This window comes from Bufo gargarizans, chromosome 6 (assembly GCF_014858855.1).
Source record: "Bufo gargarizans isolate SCDJY-AF-19 chromosome 6, ASM1485885v1, whole genome shotgun sequence".
NCBI classification, from domain to species: Eukaryota; Metazoa; Chordata; class Amphibia; order Anura; family Bufonidae; genus Bufo; species Bufo gargarizans.
The window spans coordinates 383712906-383733355 of NC_058085.1; the positions used below are offsets into that span (position 1 = coordinate 383712906).

A 20450-nucleotide genomic window follows, 5' to 3' on the forward strand; every position below is an offset into this window, starting at 1 on the left:
CAATCCCTGGCTGGTTGACCTATAAGTAAGGCTTAAAGCTGAGCTGATCAGGTTCCTGCCTCAGTGTCCACTCCCAGAGCTAGTAGGGGATTTAACATTGCTACTCGATGATTGCAATCACCTGTGATTTTGCTCCCTGGCTCCATTGTTTAGGCACTAAGAAATATTAATTTCATCTCACTATTTGTTTTCTTTTCTTAGGTACACAGGAAGTAAAAACCAAACCAATATGGTACTTGTTGACATTAAAGAATTGACTGGGTATACAACTGACAGAGGATTAGCTTACACGGTGAGATATAAGGATTTTGGAAGTCATAAGATTTGATACTGTTACGAGCCCGTACCCACGCGGTCCTTATATCCCCTGTGGGACAAACATCGTGCCATTAACCATGCCATGTGGCGTCCTAGTTGCCTTCATCCCTTGCATGCTACTGTCTCTATGCTACTCCCTTAGGGCACTACCAAATACTTTCACAGCCAATGGCTAAGGATCCCTGGACTTGGGTACTCGACGCACACTCCCCACTCAGAGGGCATCTGAGCTTTAGGTTCCCTGGTGACCAGCAAAGGTGTTTTGGAAGTCTAGTACTTCTGCAATTCTCTTGCATCTTGCCAGCATTAGTCACTGCCTGTGATCCTGTTGTTCTCCTCTTGTTCTTCCCAGCCTCCCTATGTGTTCCTTAACCTCCAGTTCAAGCTTTATTTGTATTTAAAGGCTATGTACAGCTTCAGGGGCATTTTTTATGATTGCATTTGATTCATTTTGGGCTAAAAATTATTTTTTCAATTGGTCTTTATTAAAAATGCTAAGTCGTTTCTGAGATGCAAGAGTTAAAACATCAATCTATCTGAAAGCTTTCAGTTCTGTTCTCTTTGAATCCCTTCAGGTGACGGCTCATATGGGGTTCTTATCTACAACCTCCTGACCTCATATACACTCATCAAACTGATAAGAATATACTGTAGCTCAAAAAAGTGTTTATGAGGTCAGGAGGTCAGAGATAATAGCCCCGCACAAGCCATCAGCTGATGGGATTCAAAAAGAACAGAACTGATAACTTATATGCAGACTGATGTTTTAGCTCTTGCATCTCAGAAATGGCTGAACTTTGTTTTTTATAAAGACCAATTGAAAAAATGACTTTTAGAACAAAATGAGTAAGGCTACTTTCACACTGGCGTTTCTGGGTCTCACAAGCGGCCCAAAACGGATCAGTTTAGCCCCAATGCATTCTGAATGGATAAGATACCAGACGGATCCGCACCTAACGCAGGCGTGAAAGTAGCCTAAAATGCTATTTTAAAAAATGCCAATGAAGGTATACATCCCAGTCAGAATGCCTTGTTTGGACTCCTCCCAAGTTCCCACCCTTCCCTGCTTGTGTAACTAACACTACCCTGCATTCCAGTGTATCCTGTGTTGCTCGGATGCTATAAGAATCTAAAAAAAACTGTATTACCATCTACAGTGATCTAGAATTAAAAAAATGTCTAGAAAAATTTAGGAGCCGAATTAAAATTTTTGTCACTAAATTTAAAGTACATAAAATTATAATAAAAAAAAAAAGACTTGGAGAAGGAAGTGAGACGCAGGTCACAGTAGTGAGCCAGCTCTACTTACAGCATACTGGCTGCCAACACTACAGAACGTATAGAAGGATAGAGCACCACATACTTCTTACATCCAGTGACCTCTCCTGTGATGTAGACATTCTTTCCTCATCTTTTCCATTTGACAAATTCTTTCAGCCGCGTCTCGTCTCTGCGGAGATTGTTACACAGACATGTTAGCTTTCTCAATTTTTCAATCAACCTCCCCACCTTTTCAACACACACTCCCAATTGTGCTCACTGTGCTCCTAAATGCACCCAAATACTAAACTGCTGAAAAGAGTGACCCCAGTAGAAATAATGAGCCCTATAGTGCCTCTAGCAATTATAATGCCTCCTAGAACGCTCCCTAGTAATAATAATGTCTGATAAAATGCCCTCAGTAATAATTATAAAACCCTACATTGTGCTTCCAGTAATAATGCCTGTGTCCCAAAGAATAATGTCCCCCAATATGTCCCTATAACAGAAATGCCCCATACAGTGCCTCCAGCATAAATACCCCCTATTTTACCTCAAGTAAAAATGTAATCATAGTACCCTTAGTATTAATAGTGCCCCCAGTAATAATGCCCCTTTAAAAACAAAATTCCCAGTAATGCCCCTTATAAAGCTACAGTATAAGCCACCAGTAATGCCCCTCATACTGTTCCTAGTATTAAAAATTCCCCTAGAGTACCCCCAATAATGCTGCCAGTTATGTGCCCCACTGTGCCCCCAGTAGCGATGTTGCCCCCAGTGCCCCTTCAGTAATACTGTCCCCCACAGTGCTTCTATAGTAGTAGTGTCCCCCACAGTGCTCCTGCAGTAGTAATGTTCCCCATAGTGCCCCTTCAGTAGTAATATCCCCCAAAGTACTCCTTTAGTAGCAGTGTCCTCACTGAGCTCTTCCAGTAGTAATATTCCCCAGAGTGCCCCTTCAGTAACACTGTCCCCCACAGTGTTCCTACAGTAGTAGTATCCTCCACAGTGCCCCTCCAGTATTATTGTCCCAACAGTGCCCCTCCAGTAATAATGTCCCTCCCAGTGCCCCTCCATTAGTAATGTCCCTCCCAGTGCTCCTCCGGTAGTAATATGCCCCACAGTGCCCCTCCAGTAGTACTGTCCCCCACAGTGCCCCTCCAGTAGTAATGTATCCCACAGTGCTCCTCTAGTAGTAATGTCCCCCACAGTGCCCATCCAGTAGTAGTGTCTCCCCCAGTAGTAATTTCCACCACAGTGCCCCTCCAGTAGTAGTGTCTCCACAGTAGTAGTTTCCACCACAGTGTCCCTGCAGTAGTAATGTCCCCCATAAAGCCTCAGTATAAGCCACCAGTAATGCCCTTTATAATGCTCCTAGCACAAACAATTCCCCTAGAGTACCCTCAATAATATTGACAGTTATACCCCCAGAGTCCCCCTCCAGTAGTAATGTCTCCCAAAGTGCGCCTCCAGTAGTAGCGCCCCCACAGTGCCCCTCAAGTAGTAATATCCCCCACAGAGCTCCTCTAGTAGTAGTGCCACTCAGAGTGCTCCTCCAGTAGTAGTGTCCCCCACAGCGCCCCCAATAGCAATGCCCCCCCCCAAGTAATGTCCTCTATAGTTCCACCACAGTCACAGTGCCCCCCCCCCCCCCCCAGTAGTAGTGTCTAGAGATAAGTGAATCGACTTCGGATGAGCACTCCGTACAGTATTAGAATGTATAGGCTCAGATGAGCCAAAGTTATTACTTTGCAAAGTCTCACGAGACTTCGGGTAATAACTTCAAAAATGTATTTATACTGTTAAAAATGTTTTCCCAAACTCTGTTTTGGGTTCCAAGTGGTACCTTGGAACTGAACCCACGTCAGGGAAAGGGTTTTTAACAGTATAAATTAGTTGTGTCTACATAGATAAACTACTGTAGTACTAGACAAGGGTCTCCAAGGCTATAATTCATAAAAGCCTTTTAGGACTGCAATTAGTGCTGAGATGAAAATCCAAAAATGTTGAGTGGTGCTGACAAGCTCTTCACATAAATGTCATTACTTATTGAAAACCTTTATGCCATGTTCTTCTTCATGTAGATGTCGTTCCCCATAACAACGAATGAAGTTGAATATAGAGACAATCACGTGCAGTTTTACCTGATGTCTGTGAGTAGTAGATTAATAACCTTTGCCTCTCCTATTTAATAAATGAGTATCACATCTATGAATACTGTATGTAATCATTCTCCTTACTGTGCAGCTTAAACCCCAGGTTGAGGTCTGCTTCACCATCACATCGTTTCTGGACAAACGGGCTTTACTCTATCAGAACAGCGTCGTTACCATATGCGATTATTATGATGCAGGTAATATGTCCAACGTAAAAAGTTATTAAGAATCATTTTAAATTGTTTTATACTTTTAGTCACTTTGAGATGACTGCACAGCGCTCAAATCATTTATGGAAGGTTTATTTTCTTTATTTTTTATTTACAGAAAATGCAGCTTTTGCTGTGTATACCTACCCCTGCTCACCTACCGCTGTGGTAAGAAAAAAACAGAATGAGTTACACAGTGGGTGTGGGCACACTGTACCACTAGAACAGATTTGGCTTGGGGCTATTCCCAAGAGTGTTCTCAAAGTTCCCACATTCAGGTCTACGGAGGGGTCTGGACTGCTGCATGGGAACCGCCAGACCACTACCTTTCAGGGTAGTGTCTGTTCAAGTGACTGCATACACAAGGGTCTAGAGACATTTATGCAAAACATCAATGGTTCAGGCAAAATCATAGACAGGATCAGGGCAATCAGAGTACATGCAATCCAATAAACAGTCTGTGGTCAGGGCAGCCATTGAAGGGTCAAATCCATATAACAATTGCAGCAAGCCCCTGAGGAGCTGTTGCAAAGTATGGGAATAGGAGTGGTAGCGGCAGCGATGAGATGTTGTGTCATAGTGTAGTTCTTCAGGACATTGCTCTCTGGGGATCGGTGCAGTGGAAAGGTAGTTTAAAGAATCAGGCCAGATGTAAGCGTATAAAATTCTCTCTTTACTTACTGCAAAATATAACTTGTGGCACATCCAGCAGTAGTAAGTACAAAGTGCAGATTCTGGCACCAGATGAGGGGATATGGTGGCTGGTTGGATGGCAATTTAAGAGCACTAGCAGGCACTTGTCCACTGTGATACAGGCTTACCGTATGTTAGTCTGGCCTGGATGTGGTTTGGGTGATGGGTGTCTTAACCGTAGGCCCCCACCTTGCAGCAGTGTCTGTAAAGCTGTATTTCACTGATCACTCTGCTATCTTGACATATTGATGATTTCTGGAAGCAGTGTTCTGGATATTGATGATCTCTCTGGAGTGTTGGCATATGGATATGGTTTCTTGAAGTAGGAGCTCTGACATTTGCTTCTTCTCCTGTCTTCCGCCTGAAATGAGCCCCCCACTCTTACTGGCAGGAAGTAGGACCAGCCCACTCCTACCAAGTGGAGAGGAACAGGATAGTTAGCACAGTTCCTGCCAACCACTATCATCTTGTTGGAATAAATGGCCAAAACATGTACTGAAAATACATATAAAACATAATAATTGCTGATAACCCCAGGTTTAAGGTACTGCACAAGCAAAAGTGGGCACACAAGCAGATGAACGTAGAATGCACACCTTTGCAAGAACTTAATTGGAAATTAATGTATTGCTCCTGATCCTGAACACCCACATAGGGGAAGGAAGTTACCCTGGGTGGCTGGCCATACGTTGGGAAAGCTTAGGGTGTGTGCACACTGGCCTCTTAAGAACTAAAGGGAGCACACACAGGTAGTGAGAGGCACTGCCAGCAAGAAGTAGACGTCAACCTCCAAGCGTTATCAGCCAAGCTACTCTTGTAGCTAGGCCAATTGGAAAGAAAGACCGGCGGGCCTGAGATACTGGAGAACAGGAACAGGGAATCGGGTGAGCAGTGTAGCACATGTGCCTGCCAAGGACAACAAACTGGCTGTGGGTAGAGTTGAGCGAACACCTGGATGTTCGGGTTCGAGAAGTTCGGCCGAACATCCCGGAAATGTTCGGGTTCGGGATCCGAACCCGATCCGAACTTCGTCCCGAACCCGAACCCCATTGAAGTCAATGGGGACCCGAACTTTTCGGCACTAAAACGGCTGTAAAACAGCCCAGGAAAGGGCAAGAGGGCTGCAAAAGGCAGCAACATGTAGGTAAATCCCCTGCAAACAAATGTGGATAGGGAAATGAATTAAAATAAAAATTAAATAAATAAAAATTAACCAAAATCAATTGGAGAGAGGTTCCATAGCAGAGAATCTGGCTTCCCGTCACCCACCACTGGAACAGTCCATTCTCAGATATTTAGGCCCCGGCACCCAGGCAGAGGAGAGAGGTCCCGTAACAGACAATCTGGCTTCATGTCAGCAGAGAATCAGTCTTCATGTCATAGCAGAGAATCAGGCTTCACGTCACCCACCACTGTAAGAGTCCATTTTCATAAATTTAGGCCCAGCACCCAGGCAGAGGAGAGAGGTCCCGTAACAGACAATCTGGCTTCATGTCAGCAGAGAATCAGTCTTCATATCATAGCAGAGAATCAGGCTTCACGTCAGCCACCAATGCAACAGTCCATTGTCAGATATTTAGGCCCAGCACCCAGGCAGAGGAGAGAGGTCCCGTAACAGAGGATCTGGCTTCATGTCAGCAGAGAATCAGTCTTCATGTCATAGCAGAGAATCAGGCTTCACGTCACCCACCACTGTAAGAGTCCATTTTCATAAATTTAGGCCCAGCACCCAGGCAGAGGAGAGAGGTCCCGTAACAGAGGATCTGGCTTCATGTCAGCAGAGAATCAGTCTGCATGTCATAGCAGAGTATCAGGCTTCACGTCAGCCACCACTGCAACAGTCCATTGTCATAAATTTAGGCCCAGCACCCAGGCAGAGGAGAGAGGTCCCGTAACAGTCAATCTGGCTTCATGTCAGCAGAGAATTAGTCTGCATGTCATAGCAGAGAATCAGGCTTCACGTCAGCCACCACTGCAACAGTCCATTGTCATAAATTCAGGCCCAGCACCCAGGCAGAGGAGAGAGGTCCCGTAACAGACAATCTGGCTTCATGTCAGCAGAGAATCAGTCTGCATGTCATAGCAGAGAATGAGGCTTCACGTCACCCACCACTGCAACAGTCCATTTTCATAAATTTAGGCCCAGCACCCAGGCAGAGGAGAGAGGTCCCGTAACAGAGGATCTGGCTTCATGTCACCAGAGAATCAGTCTGCATGTCATAGCAGAGAATCAGGCTTCACGTCAGCCACCACTGCAACAATCCATTGGCATATATTTAGGCCTAGCACACAGGCAGAGGAGAGAGGTCCCGTAACAGACAATCTGGCTTCATGTCAGCAGAGAATCAGTCTGCATGTCATAGCAGAGAATGAGGCTTCACGTCAGCCACCACTGCAACAATCCATTGGCATATATTTAGGCCTAGCACACAGGCAGAGGAGAGAGGTCCCGTAACAGACAATCTGGCTTCATGTCAGCAGAGAATCAGTCTTCATATCATAGCAGAGAATCAGGCTTCACGTCAGCCACCAATGCAACAGTCCATTGTCAGATATTTAGGCCCAGCACCCAGGCAGAGGAGAGAGGTCCCGTAACAGAGGATCTGGCTTCATGTCAGCAGAGAATCAGTCTTCATGTCATAGCAGAGAATCAGGCTTCACGTCACCCACCACTGTAAGAGTCCATTTTCATAAATTTAGGCCCAGCACCCAGGCAGAGGAGAGAGGTCCCGTAACAGAGGATCTGGCTTCATGTCAGCAGAGAATCAGTCTGCATGTCATAGCAGAGAATCAGGCTTCACGTCAGCCACCACTGCAACAGTCCATTGTCATAAATTTAGGCCCAGCACCCAGGCAGAGGAGAGAGGTCCCGTAACAGACAATCTGGCTTCATGTCAGCAGAGAATTAGTCTGCATGTCATAGCAGAGAATCAGGCTTCACGTCAGCCACCACTGCAACAGTCCATTGTCATAAATTCAGGCCCAGCACCCAGGCAGAGGAGAGAGGTCCCGTAACAGACAATCTGGCTTCATGTCAGCAGAGAATCAGTCTGCATGTCATAGCAGAGAATGAGGCTTCACGTCAGCCACCACTGCAACAATCCATTGGCATATATTTAGGCCTAGCACACAGGCAGAGGAGAGAGGTCCCGTAACAGACAATCTGGCTTCATGTCAGCAGAGAATCAGTCTGCATGTCATAGCAGAGAATGAGGCTTCACGTCACCCACCACTGCAACAGTCCATTTTCATAAATTTAGGCCCAGCACCCAGGCAGAGGAGAGAGGTCCCGTAACAGAGGATCTGGCTTCATGTCACCAGAGAATCAGTCTGCATGTCATAGCAGAGAATCAGGCTTCACGTCAGCCACCACTGCAACAATCCATTGGCATATATTTAGGCCTAGCACACAGGCAGAGGAGAGAGGTCCCGTAACAGACAATCTGGCTTCATGTCAGCAGAGAATCAGTCTGCATGTCATAGCAGAGAATGAGGCTTCACGTCACCCACCACTGCAACAGTCCATTTTCATAAATTTAGGCCCAGCACCCAGGCAGAGGAGAGAGGTCCCGTAACAGAGGATCTGGCTTCATGTCACCAGAGAATCAGTCTGCATGTCATAGCAGAGAATCAGGCTTCACGTCAGCCACCACTGAAACAATCCATTGGCATATATTTAGGCCTAGCACACAGGCAGAGGAGAGAGGTCCCGTAACAGACAATCTGGCTTCATGTCAGCAGAGAATCAGTCTGCATGTCATAGCAGAGAATGAGGCTTCACGTCACCCACCACTGCAACAGTCCATTTTCATAAATTTAGGCCCAGCACCCAGGCAGAGGAGAGAGGTCCCGTAACAGAGGATCTGGCTTCATGTCACCAGAGAATCAGTCTGCATGTCATAGCAGAGAATCAGGCTTCACGTCAGCCACCACTGCAACAATCCATTGGCATATATTTAGGCCTAGCACACAGGCAGAGGAGAGAGGTCCCGTAACAGACAATCTGGCTTCATGTCAGCAGAGAATCAGTCTGCATGTCATAGCAGAGAATGAGGCTTCACGTCACCCACCACTGCAACAGTCCATTTTCATAAATTTAGGCCCAGCACCCAGGCAGAGGAGAGAGGTCCCGTAACAGAGGATCTGGCTTCATGTCACCAGAGAATCAGTCTGCATGTCATAGCAGAGAATCAGGCTTCACGTCAGCCACCACTGCAACAATCCATTGGCATATATTTAGGCCTAGCACACAGGCAGAGGAGAGAGGTCCCGTAACAGACAATCTGGCTTCATGTCAGCAGAGAATCAGTCTGCATGTCATAGCAGAGAATGAGGCTTCACGTCACCCACCACTGCAACAGTCCATTTTCATAAATTTAGGCCCAGCACCCAGGCAGAGGAGAGAGGTCCCGTAACAGAGGATCTGGCTTCATGTCACCAGAGAATCAGTCTGCATGTCATAGCAGAGAATCAGGCTTCACGTCAGCCACCACTGCAACAATCCATTGGCATATATTTAGGCCTAGCACACAGGCAGAGGAGAGAGGTCCCGTAACAGACAATCTGGCTTCATGTCAGCAGAGAATCAGTCTGCATGTCATAGCAGAGAATGAGGCTTCACGTCACCCACCACTGCAACAGTCCATTTTCATAAATTTAGGCCCAGCACCCAGGCAGAGGAGAGAGGTCCCGTAACAGAGGATCTGGCTTCATGTCACCAGAGAATCAGTCTGCATGTCATAGCAGAGAATCAGGCTTCACGTCAGCCACCACTGCAACAATCCATTGGCATATATTTAGGCCTAGCACACAGGCAGAGGAGAGAGGTCCCGTAACAGACAATCTGGCTTCATGTCAGCAGAGAATCAGTCTGCATGTCATAGCAGAGAATGAGGCTTCACGTCACCCACCACTGCAACAGTCCATTTTCATAAATTTAGGCCCAGCACCCAGGCAGAGGAGAGAGGTCCCGTAACAGAGGATCTGGCTTCATGTCACCAGAGAATCAGTCTGCATGTCATAGCAGAGAATCAGGCTTCACGTCAGCCACCACTGCAACAATCCATTGGCATATATTTAGGCCTAGCACACAGGCAGAGGAGAGAGGTCCCGTAACAGACAATCTGGCTTCATGTCAGCAGAGAATCAGTCTGCATGTCATAGCAGAGAATGAGGCTTCACGTCACCCACCACTGCAACAGTCCATTTTCATAAATTTAGGCCCAGCACCCAGGCAGAGGAGAGAGGTCCCGTAACAGAGGATCTGGCTTCATGTCACCAGAGAATCAGTCTGCATGTCATAGCAGAGAATCAGGCTTCACGTCAGCCACCACTGCAACAATCCATTGGCATATATTTAGGCCTAGCACACAGGCAGAGGAGAGAGGTCCCGTAACAGACAATCTGGCTTCATGTCAGCAGAGAATCAGTCTGCATGTCATAGCAGAGAATGAGGCTTCACGTCACCCACCACTGCAACAGTCCATTTTCATAAATTTAGGCCCAGCATTCAGGCAGAGTAGAGAGGTCCCGTAACAGAGGATCTGGCTTCATGTCACCAGAGAATCAGTCTGCATGTCATAGCAGAGAATCAGGCTTCACGTCAGCCACCACTGCAACAATCCATTGGCATATATTTAGGCCTAGCACACAGGCAGAGGAGAGAGGTCCCGTAACAGACAATCTGGCTTCATGTCAGCAGAGAATCAGTCTGCATGTCATAGCAGAGAATGAGGCTTCACGTCACCCACCACTGCAACAGTCCATTTTCATAAATTTAGGCCCAGCACCCAGGCAGAGGAGAGAGGTCCCGTAACAGAGGATCTGGCTTCATGTCACCAGAGAATCAGTCTGCATGTCATAGCAGAGAATCAGGCTTCACGTCAGCCACCACTGCAACAATCCATTGGCATATATTTAGGCCTAGCACACAGGCAGAGGAGAGAGGTCCCGTAACAGACAATCTGGCTTCATGTCAGCAGAGAATCAGTCTGCATGTCATAGCAGAGAATGAGGCTTCACGTCACCCACCACTGCAACAGTCCATTTTCATAAATTTAGGCCCAGCACCCAGGCAGAGGAGAGAGGTCCCGTAACAGACAATCTGGCTTCATGTCAGCAGAGAATTAGTCTGCATGTCATAGCAGAGAATCAGGCTTCACGTCAGCCACCACTGCAACAGTCCATTGGCATATATTCAGGCCCTGGCACCCAGACAGAGGAGAGGTTCATTCAACTTTGGGTAGCCTTGCAATATAATGGTAAAATGAAAATAAAAATAGGATTGAATGAGGAAGTGCCCTGGAGTCCAATAATATATGGTTATGGGGAGGTAGTTAATGTCTAATCTGGACAAGGGACGGACAGGTCCTGTGGGATCCATGCCTGGTTCATTTTTATGAACGTCAGCTTGTCCACATTGGCTGTAGACAGGCGGCTGCGTTTGTCTGTAATGACGCCCCCTGCCGTGCTGAATACACGTTCAGACAAAACGCTGGCTGCCGGGCAGGCCAGCACCTCCAAGGCATAAAAGGCTAGCTCTGGCCACGTGGACAATTTAGAGACCCAGAAGTTGAATGGGGCCGAACCATCAGTCAGTACGTGGAGGGGTGTGCACACGTACTGTTCCACCATGTTAGTGAAATGTTGCCTCCTGCTAACACGTTGCGTATCAGGTGGTGGTGCAGTTAGCTGTGGCGTGTTGACAAAAGTTTTCCACATCTCTGCCATGCTAACCCTGCCCTCAGAGGAGCTGGCCGTGACACAGCTGCCTTGGCGACCTCTTGCTCCTCCTCTGCCTTGGCCTTGGGCTTCCACTTGTTCCCCTGTGACATTTGGGAATGCTCTCAGTAGCGCGTCTACCAACGTGCGCTTGTACTCGCGCATCTTCCTATCACGCTCCAGTGCAGGAAGTAAGGTGGGCACATTGTCTTTGTAGCGTGGATCCAGCAGGGTGGCAACCCAGTAGTCCGCACAGGTTAAAATGTGGGCAACTCTGCTGTCGTTGCGCAGGCACTGCAGCATGTAGTCGCTCATGTGTGCCAGGCTGCCCAGGGGTAAGGACAAGCTGTCCTCTGTGGGAGGCGTATCGTCATCGTCCTGCCTTTCCCCCCAGCCACGCACCAGTGATGGACCCGAGCTGCGTTGGGTGCCACCCCGCTGTGACCATGCTTCATCCTCATCCTCCTCCACCTCCTCCTCATCCTCGTCCTCCTCGTCCTCCAGTAGTGGGCCCTGGCTGGCCACATTTGTACCTGGCCTCTGCTGTTGCAAAAAACCTCCCTCTGAGTCACTTCGAAGAGACTGGCCTGAAAGTGCTAAAAATGACCCCTCTTCCTCCTCCTCCTCCTCCTCCTGGGCCACCTCCTCTTCCATCATCGCCCTAAGTGTTTTCTCAAGGAGACATAGAAGTGGTATTGTAACGCTGATAACGGTGTCATCGCCACTGGCCATGTTGGTGGAGTACTCAAAACAGCGCAACAGGGCACACAGGTCTCGCATGGAGGCCCAGTCATTGGTGGTGAAGTGGTGCTGTTCTGTAGTGCGACTGACCCGTGCGTGCTGCAGCTGAAACTCCACTATGGCCTGCTGCTGCTCGCACAGTCTGTCCAGCATGTGCAAGGTGGAGTTCCACCTGGTGGGCACGTCGCATATGAGGCGGTGAGCGGGAAGGCCGAAGTTACGCTGTAGCGCAGACAGGCGAGCAGCAGCAGGATGTGAACGCCGGAAGCGCGAACAGACGGCCCGCACTTTATGCAGCAGCTCTGACATGTCGGGGTAGTTGTGAATAAACTTCTGCACCACCAAATTCAGCACATGCGCCAAGCAAGGGATGTGCGTCAAATTGGCTAGTCCCAGAGCTGCAACGAGATTTCGCCCATTATCACACACCACCAGGCCGGGCTTGAGGCTCACCGGCAGCAACCACTCGTCGGTCTGTTGTTCAATACCCCGCCACAACTCCTGTGCGGTGTGGGGCCTGTCCCCCAAACATATGAGTTTCAGAATGGCCTGCTGACGTTTACCCCGGGCTGTGCTGAAGTTGGTGGTGAAGGTGTGTGGCTGACTGGATGAGCAGGTGGAAGAAGAGGAGGAGGAAGCCGAGAAGGAGGAGGTGGCAACAGGAGGCAAAGAATGTTGCCCTGCGATCCTTGGCGGCGGAAGGACGTGCGCCAAACAGCTCTCCGCCTGGGGCCCAGCTGCCACTACATTTACCCAGTGTGCAGTTAGGGAGATATAGCGTCCCTGGCTGTGCTTACTGGTCCACGTATCTGTGGTTAGGTGGACCTTGCTACAGATGGCGTTGCGCAGTGCACACTTGATTTTATCGGATACTTGGTTGTGCAGGGAAGGCACGGCTCTCTTGGAGAAGTAGTGCCGGCTGGGAACAACATACTGTGGGACAGCAAGCGACATGAGCTGTTTGAAGCTGTCTGTGTCCACCAGCCTAAATGACAGCATTTCATAGGCCAGTAGTTTAGAAATGCTGGCATTCAGGGCCAGGGATCGAGGGTGGCTAGGTGGGAATTTACGCTTTCTATCAAATGTTTGTGAGATGGAGAGCTGAACGCTGGCGTGTGACATGGTTGAGACGCTTGGTGACGGAGGTGGTGGTGGTGGTGTTGGTGGTACATCCCCTGTTTGCTGGGCGGCAGGTGCCAACGTTCCTCCAGAGGCGGAGGAAGAGGCCGATGCGGCAGCAGCAGAATAGGCCGAGGCGGCAGCAGCAGAAGAGGTAGCAGGGGGAGCCTGAGTGACTTCCTTGGTTTTAAGGTGTTTACTCCACTGCAGTTCATGCTTTGCATGCAGGTGCCTGGTCATGCAGGTTGTGCTCAGGTTCAGAACGTTAATGCCTCGCTTCAGGCTCTGATGGCACAGCGTGCAAACCACTCGGGTCTTGTCGTCAGCACATTGTTTGAAGAAGTGCCATGCCAGGGAACTCCTTGAAGCTGCCTTTGGGGTGCTCGGTCCCAGATGGCGGCGGTCAGTAGCAGGCGGAGTCTCTTGGCGGCGGGTGTTCTGCTTTTGCCCACTGCTCCCTCTTTTGCTACGCTGTTGGCTCGGTCTCACCACTGCCTCTTCCTCCGAACTGTGAAAGTCAGTGGCACGACCTTCATTCCATGTGGGGTCTAGGACCTCATCGTCCCCTGCATCGTCTTCCACCCAGTCTTGATCCCTGACCTCCTGTTCAGTCTGCACACTGCAGAAAGACGCAGCAGTTGGCACCTGTGTTTCGTCATCATCAGAGACATGCTGAGGTGGTATTCCCATGTCCTCATCATCAGGAAACATAAGTGGTTGTGCGTCAGTGCATTCTATGTCTTTCACCGCTGGGGAAGGGCTAGGTGGATGCCCTTGGGAAACCCTGCCAGCGGAGTCTTCAAACAGCATAAGAGACTGCTGCATAACTTGAGGCTGAGACAGTTTCCCTGGTATGCATGGGGGTGATGTGACAGACTGATGGGGTTGGTTTTTAGGCGCCATCTGTGCGCTTTCTGCAGAAGACTGGGTGGGAGATAATGTGAACGTGCTGGATCCACTGTCGGCCACCCAATTGACTAATGCCTGTACCTGCTCAGGCCTTACCATCCTTAGAACGGCATTGGGCCCCACCATATATCGCTGTAAATTCTGGCGGCTACTGGGACCTGAGGTAGTTGGTACACTAGGACGTGTGGTTGTGGCAGAACGGCCACGTCCTCTCCCAGCACCAGAGGGTCCACTAACACCACCACGACCATGTCCACGTCCGCGTCCCTTACTAGATGTTTTTCTCATTGTTATGGTTCACCACAACAACAAATATATTATTTGGCCCAATGTATTGTATTCAAATTCAGCGGGATATAAATTTGAGGCCTAGTATTTAGGCGCTGGGTGACCGGTATGGATTTACTAACAGAATTAGACTTGGAAATGCACAGTAGCGTGTGTGTGAAGTTATTCTGAATGACCCTATGTGCACCTTGAATATTATATACCCTTTTTGGGATAGATTTCAAATAGCTCTGATATAGCAGGAACCACTAAATTATGAAATTGCTAAATTGGGAATTGTACTTCAACCCAGAACAAAAAATGTGCTTTGACGGACACTAAATAACTTTCCCAGCTACAACAGGACAGCGGTAACGAGAGATTTAGCGGGATATAAATTTGAGGCCTAGTATTTAGGCGCTGGGTGACCGGTATGGATTTAGTGACAGAATTAGACTTGGAAATGCACAGAAGCGTGTGTGTGAAGTTATTCTGAATGACCCTATGTGCACCTTGAATATTATATACCCTTTTTGGGATAGATTTCAAATAGCTCTGATATAGCAGGAACCACTAAATTATGAAATTGCTAAATTGGGAATTGTACTTCAACCCAGAACAAAAAATGTGCTTTGACGGACACTAAATAACTTTCCCAGCCACAACAGGACAGCGGTAACGAGAGATTTAGCGGGATATAAATTTGAGGCCTAGTATTTAGGCGCTGGGTGACCGGTATGGATTTAGTGACAGAATTAGACTTGGAAATGCACAGAAGCGTGTGTGTGAAGTTATTCTGAATGACCCTATGTGCACCTTGAATATTATATACCCTTTTTGGGATAGATTTCAAATAGCTCTGATATAGCAGGAACCACTAAATTATGAAATTGCTAAATTGGGAATTGTACTTCAACCCAGAACAAAAAATGTGCTTTGACGGACACTAAATAACTTTCCCAGCCACAACAGGACAGCGGTAACGAGAGATTTAGCGGGATATAAATTTGAGGCCTAGTATTTAGGCGCTGGGTGACCGGTATGGATTTAGTGACAGAATTAGACTTGGAAATGCACAGAAGCGTGTGTGTGAAGTTATTCTGAATGACCCTATGTGCACCTTGAATATTATATACCCTTTTTGGGATAGATTTCAAATAGCTCTGATATAGCAGGAACCACTAAATTATGAAATTGCTAAATTGGGAATTGTACTTCAACCCAGAACAAAAAATGTGCTTTGACGGACACTAAATAACTTTCCCAGCCACAACAGGACAGCGGTAACGAGAGATTTAGCGGGATATAAATTTGAGGCCTAGTATTTAGGCGCTGGGTGACCGGTATGGATTTAGTGACAGAATTAGACTTGGAAATGCACAGAAGCGTGTGTGTGAAGTTATTCTGAATGACCCTATGTGCACCTTGAATATTATATACCCTTTTTGGGATAGATTTCAAATAGCTCTGATATAGCAGAAACCACTAAATTATGAAATTGCTAAATTTGGAATTGTACTTCAACCCAGAACAAAAAATGTGCTTTGACGGACACTAAATAACTTTCCCAGCTACAACAGTACAGCGGTAACGAGAGATTTAGCGGGATATAAATTTGAGGCCTAGTATTTAGGCGCTGGGTGACCGGTATGGATTTAGTGACAGAATTAGACTTGGAAATGCACAGAAGCGTGTGTGTGAAGTTATTCTGAATGACCCTATGTGCACCTTGAATATTATATACCCTTTTTGGGATAGATTTCAAATAGCTCTGATATAGCAGGAACCACTAAATTATGAAATTGCTAAATTGGGAATTGTACTTCAACCCAGAACAAAAAATGTGCTTTGACGGACACTAAATAACTTTCCCAGCTACAACAGGACAGCGGTAACGAGAGATTTAGCGGGATATAAATTTGAGGCCTAGTATTTAGGCGCTGGGTGACCGGTATGGAGTTAGTGACAGAATTAGACTTGGAAATGCACAGAAGCGTGTGTGTGAAGTTATTCTGAATGACCCTATGTGCACCTTGAATATTATATACCCTTTTTGGGATAGATTTCAAATAGCTCTGATATAGCAGGAACCACTAAATTATGAAATTGCTAAATTTGGAATTGTACTTCAACCCAGAACAAAAAATGTGCTTTGACGGACACTAAATAACTTTCCCAGCTACAACAGGACAGCGGTAACGAGAGATTTAGCGGGATATAAATTTGAGGCCTAGTATTTAGGCGCTGGGTGACCGGTATGGATTTAGTGACAGAATTAGACTTGGAAATGCACAGAAGCGTGTGTGTGAAGTTATTCTGAATGACCCTATGTGCACCTTGAATATTATATACCCTTTTTGGGATAGATTTCAAATAGCTCTGATATAGCAGGAACCACTAAATTATGAAATTGCTAAATTTGGAATTGTACTTCAACCCAGAACAAAAAATGTGCTTTGACGGACACTAAATAACTTTCCCAGCTACAACAGGACAGCGGTAACGAGAGATTTAGCGGGATATAAATTTGAGGCCTAGTATTTAGGCGCTGGGTGACCGGTATGGATTTAGTGACAGAATTAGACTGGGATATGGCCAAAAAATAACCACACTATTGCTGGTTAAATGCACTTGGTGACAGGCGCAGCTTGCCCCTGATTTTGTATATGGCCAAAAAATGAACAGACTATTGCTGGTTAAATGCACTTGGTGTGACAGCTTCACCCTGATGTAGGCTTTAGCCAAAAAACAACCACACCATTGAGGGTTAAATGCACTTGGTGACAGGCGCAGCTTGCCCCTGATTTAGTATATGGCCAAAAAATGAACAGACTATTGCTGGTTAAATGCACTTGGTGTGACAGCTTCACCCTGATGTAGGCTTTAGCCAAAAAACAACCACACCATTGAGGGTTAAATGCACTTGGTGACAGGCGCAGCTTGCCCCTGATTTAGTATATGGCCAAAAAATGAACAGACTATTGCTGGTTAAATGCACTTGGTGTGACAGCTTCACCCTGATGTAGGCTTTAGCCAAAAAACAACCACACCATTGAGGGTTAAATGCACTTGGTCGCAGCTTGGATGCACTTGGTCGCAGCACCGCACAAGACACAAAATGGCCGCCGATCACCCCATAAAAAAGTGACTGACAAACGGTCTGGGCAGCCTAAAAACAGTGAGTGAGCATTTGAGTATCAGCAGCTCAATGATGCACAGCTGCAGATCGATCGATTAATCAAGTGAAGTCCTTTGGAGGAGTTAATCTGCCTAATCTCGCCCTACTGTCGCATCCGCAACCTCTCCCTACGCTAATCAGAGCAGAGTGACGGGCGGCGCTATGTGACTCCAGCTTAAATAGAGGCTGGGTCACATGGTGCTCTGGCCAATCACAGCCATGCCAATAGTAGGCATGGCTGTGACGGCCTCTTGGGGCAAGTAGTATGACGCTTGTTGATTGGCTGCTTTGCAGCCTTTCAAAAAGCGCCAAGAAAGCGTCACAAAAGCGCCAAGAAAGCGACGAACACCGAACCCGAACCCGGACTTTTACGAAAATGTCCAGGTTCGGGTCCGTGTCACGGACACCCCAAAATTCGGTACGAACCCGAACTATACAGTTCGAGTTCGCTCATCCCTAGCTGTGGGCAAGGGCCACCATCATAACAGAAGGTGTCTGTAGGTCCTTTCTATTTATATAGATTCCTCTATAGGAGTCATGTGTTGGAGGTGTCAATACCAGTAGGCTGCCTCCAAAGCCTTGTCATTTTGGTTGTGTGTCCCAAGTTGATGCTTTCAATAACAAAGAAGTCATTACTTTCGGATGGAAGCAAAATATCTGTAGTGAGTTCCCATGAACTTCACATGTGCCAATTGTTGGATTATGTCAGCTACATAGAGAAAACAGTGATCTGTTCCCAAACAAATGCAGTAAAGAGCAAATGTAAGGGACTGATGTGTCACGGTCCGATTCCTGCAATACTCAGGAAAAGAACCAATCAGGCAGCACACTTTTACATATTTCACCCACCCTTCCCGACAACTTTGGTTAAGATATCTACTTGGCTCCAGGATTTTGGTGAAGTCACAAATGTTGCCAAGCAGAGAGACAGAAGTCCAGAAGTTAGATATGGGAGTTGGGTAGACGTGTGCAATATTGGGGTAGAAAGTGAGCAAAGTTGGTGATATTAAAAGTCTAATAGCAGAGGCCAAAAAGAGCCAGGTATACAGTAAGGTGAGGAGAATTTGAGTAGACCATCGAGCCAAAGTTTTCTTAGAGGAACCTAGGAGTAGTGGTTATGCATTATAGTAAGTGAGATGTCTAACTGCAACCTTGACTGGCAGGGTGAGGAAAAGCAGTGACTTGAGGTATTACATGATCAGGAATGAATTCATATACAATGTATCTGGCGCCAGAAGAGCATCTGCTAAGTTATATCATACTATATGATGTGGAGCCTATGGAATAGGGTAAAGAGGAACCATCTGACAGTAACTGGTTCTATTCTTTCTCCAGGAATAATCTTGATGCCTTCATGTCGGATCACATTTCAGGATATTAACATGAAGAATTGTTGTAGATTTTAGTTTGCGATACTCAATGATGATCTATAATAAAAAAGAAAAATCAAGCAGATGAAAAGAACATTGGAATGTCAAGGCTTACCGAGAACTGGAGGAGGATTCATTGTGTTCATTGTGTGGTGGACTGTTTTGTTGATGTTTCTCTGCTCTCAAAGTCTCTTCTGTGATAATCCATCTGTGATTTCATCCATAAATCAAAAGTAAAATAATTTCTTCAGCATTGTGTCCAACTTGCTTTTTGTTCTCCAGAAAACAGTATATAACAATGTCTAGTAGTCAGACATCTAGACTAGACTTGGGAGAATCACCCTTTCAAAAAAGGCTACAAACTCTGACTCCATCCTTACCTGCACAGAATAGAAAAGAGATATTTTTGTGCACCTTGGTAAATCTGAATTGAGCTCTACTGTGATTACATTTATGAAAGGAAACATTACTTAACCCAGAGAACAAACCTCAGCATCGACAAGGTGCACACATCTGTGCTAGGGTCACATAGTGAAACTGCCCAATCAAATGGGTATTCAAGATTAGCAGAGTATGTTCACATTACTGTCCTGGTTTGGCAGTAAAAGCCCCTTAGATGACACCAAAAGATATATTGGGGGAAATTTACTAATCAAAATGTAATCAGAATTTGCCAAAAATACTTTTCTAACCTTTTTACAATGCATCCGATAAGTGGCGGGTAGAGTTGAGCGGACACCTGGATGTTCGGGTTTGACGAGTTCGGCCGAACTTGAAAAAAAAAGTTTGGGTTCGGGACCCGAAATTGACCCTGAACCCGAACCCCATTGAAGTCAATGGGGACCCAAACTTTTGGGCACTAAAATGGCTCTAAAATAGTCCTGGAAATGGCTAGAGGGCTGCAAAAGGCATCAAGATGTGCTTAAGAGCATGGCAACTGTCCTGCAAACAAATGTGGATAGGGAAATGACTTTAAATAACATAAAATACAGAAAAATTAAAAATAACAATCTGGATCTATGAGTAGGAGGTTGAGGAGGCGGTGGATGGGTGGATGTGGCGGTGTAGGTTGACGTGGCGGTGTAGGTGGAAGCAACGGTGAAGGAGGAATAAGTAGCCAACACTGATTTGTGTTATTTTTTATTTTTAAATTGGGGTATCCCCCAAAAGATTGGGGCATACAACAAAATAAAACGAAGAATAAGTGCACTTGAGTACAAGAATGGATGGTTGAGGCTGGTATAAATGTCTATTCTGCACAAGGTACGGACAAGTCCTGAGGGATCCATGCCTGGTTCATTTTAATAAACGTAAGCTTGTCCACATTGGCTGCGGCCTGTGATGATGCTCTCTGCCGGCTAAACACCCGTTCACACTATACACTGGCTGCAGGGCAGGGCAGCACCTCCAAGGTTGACAAAGCTTTTCCACATTTGGGCCATGCTAACCCTGCCTTCTCAGGTGCTGGCGGTGCCCCAGCTGCGTTGGCGACCTCTTCCTCCTCCTCTGC

The 20450-nt window shown here is 46.7% G+C and overlaps 1 protein-coding gene across 2 annotated transcripts in view; it reads left to right on the plus strand.

Annotated features, from left to right (window-relative positions):
* LOC122941440 (ovostatin-like) overlaps nucleotides 1–18951 on the plus strand; it is a 114306-nt gene extending 95355 nt beyond the window's left edge. For both annotated transcript variants that reach the window (XM_044298706.1, XM_044298707.1), the window contains 5 exons: nucleotides 202–292; nucleotides 3663–3731; nucleotides 3826–3931; nucleotides 4062–4111; nucleotides 18906–18951. In XM_044298706.1, the coding sequence (XP_044154641.1) occupies nucleotides 202–292; nucleotides 3663–3731; nucleotides 3826–3931; nucleotides 4062–4111; nucleotides 18906–18911 (322 nt within the window). In that variant the 3' untranslated portion in view covers nucleotides 18912–18951. The remainder of the gene's footprint in view (nucleotides 1–201; nucleotides 293–3662; nucleotides 3732–3825; nucleotides 3932–4061; nucleotides 4112–18905) is intronic.
* The last annotated feature ends 1499 nt before the right edge of the window (nucleotides 18952–20450 follow it).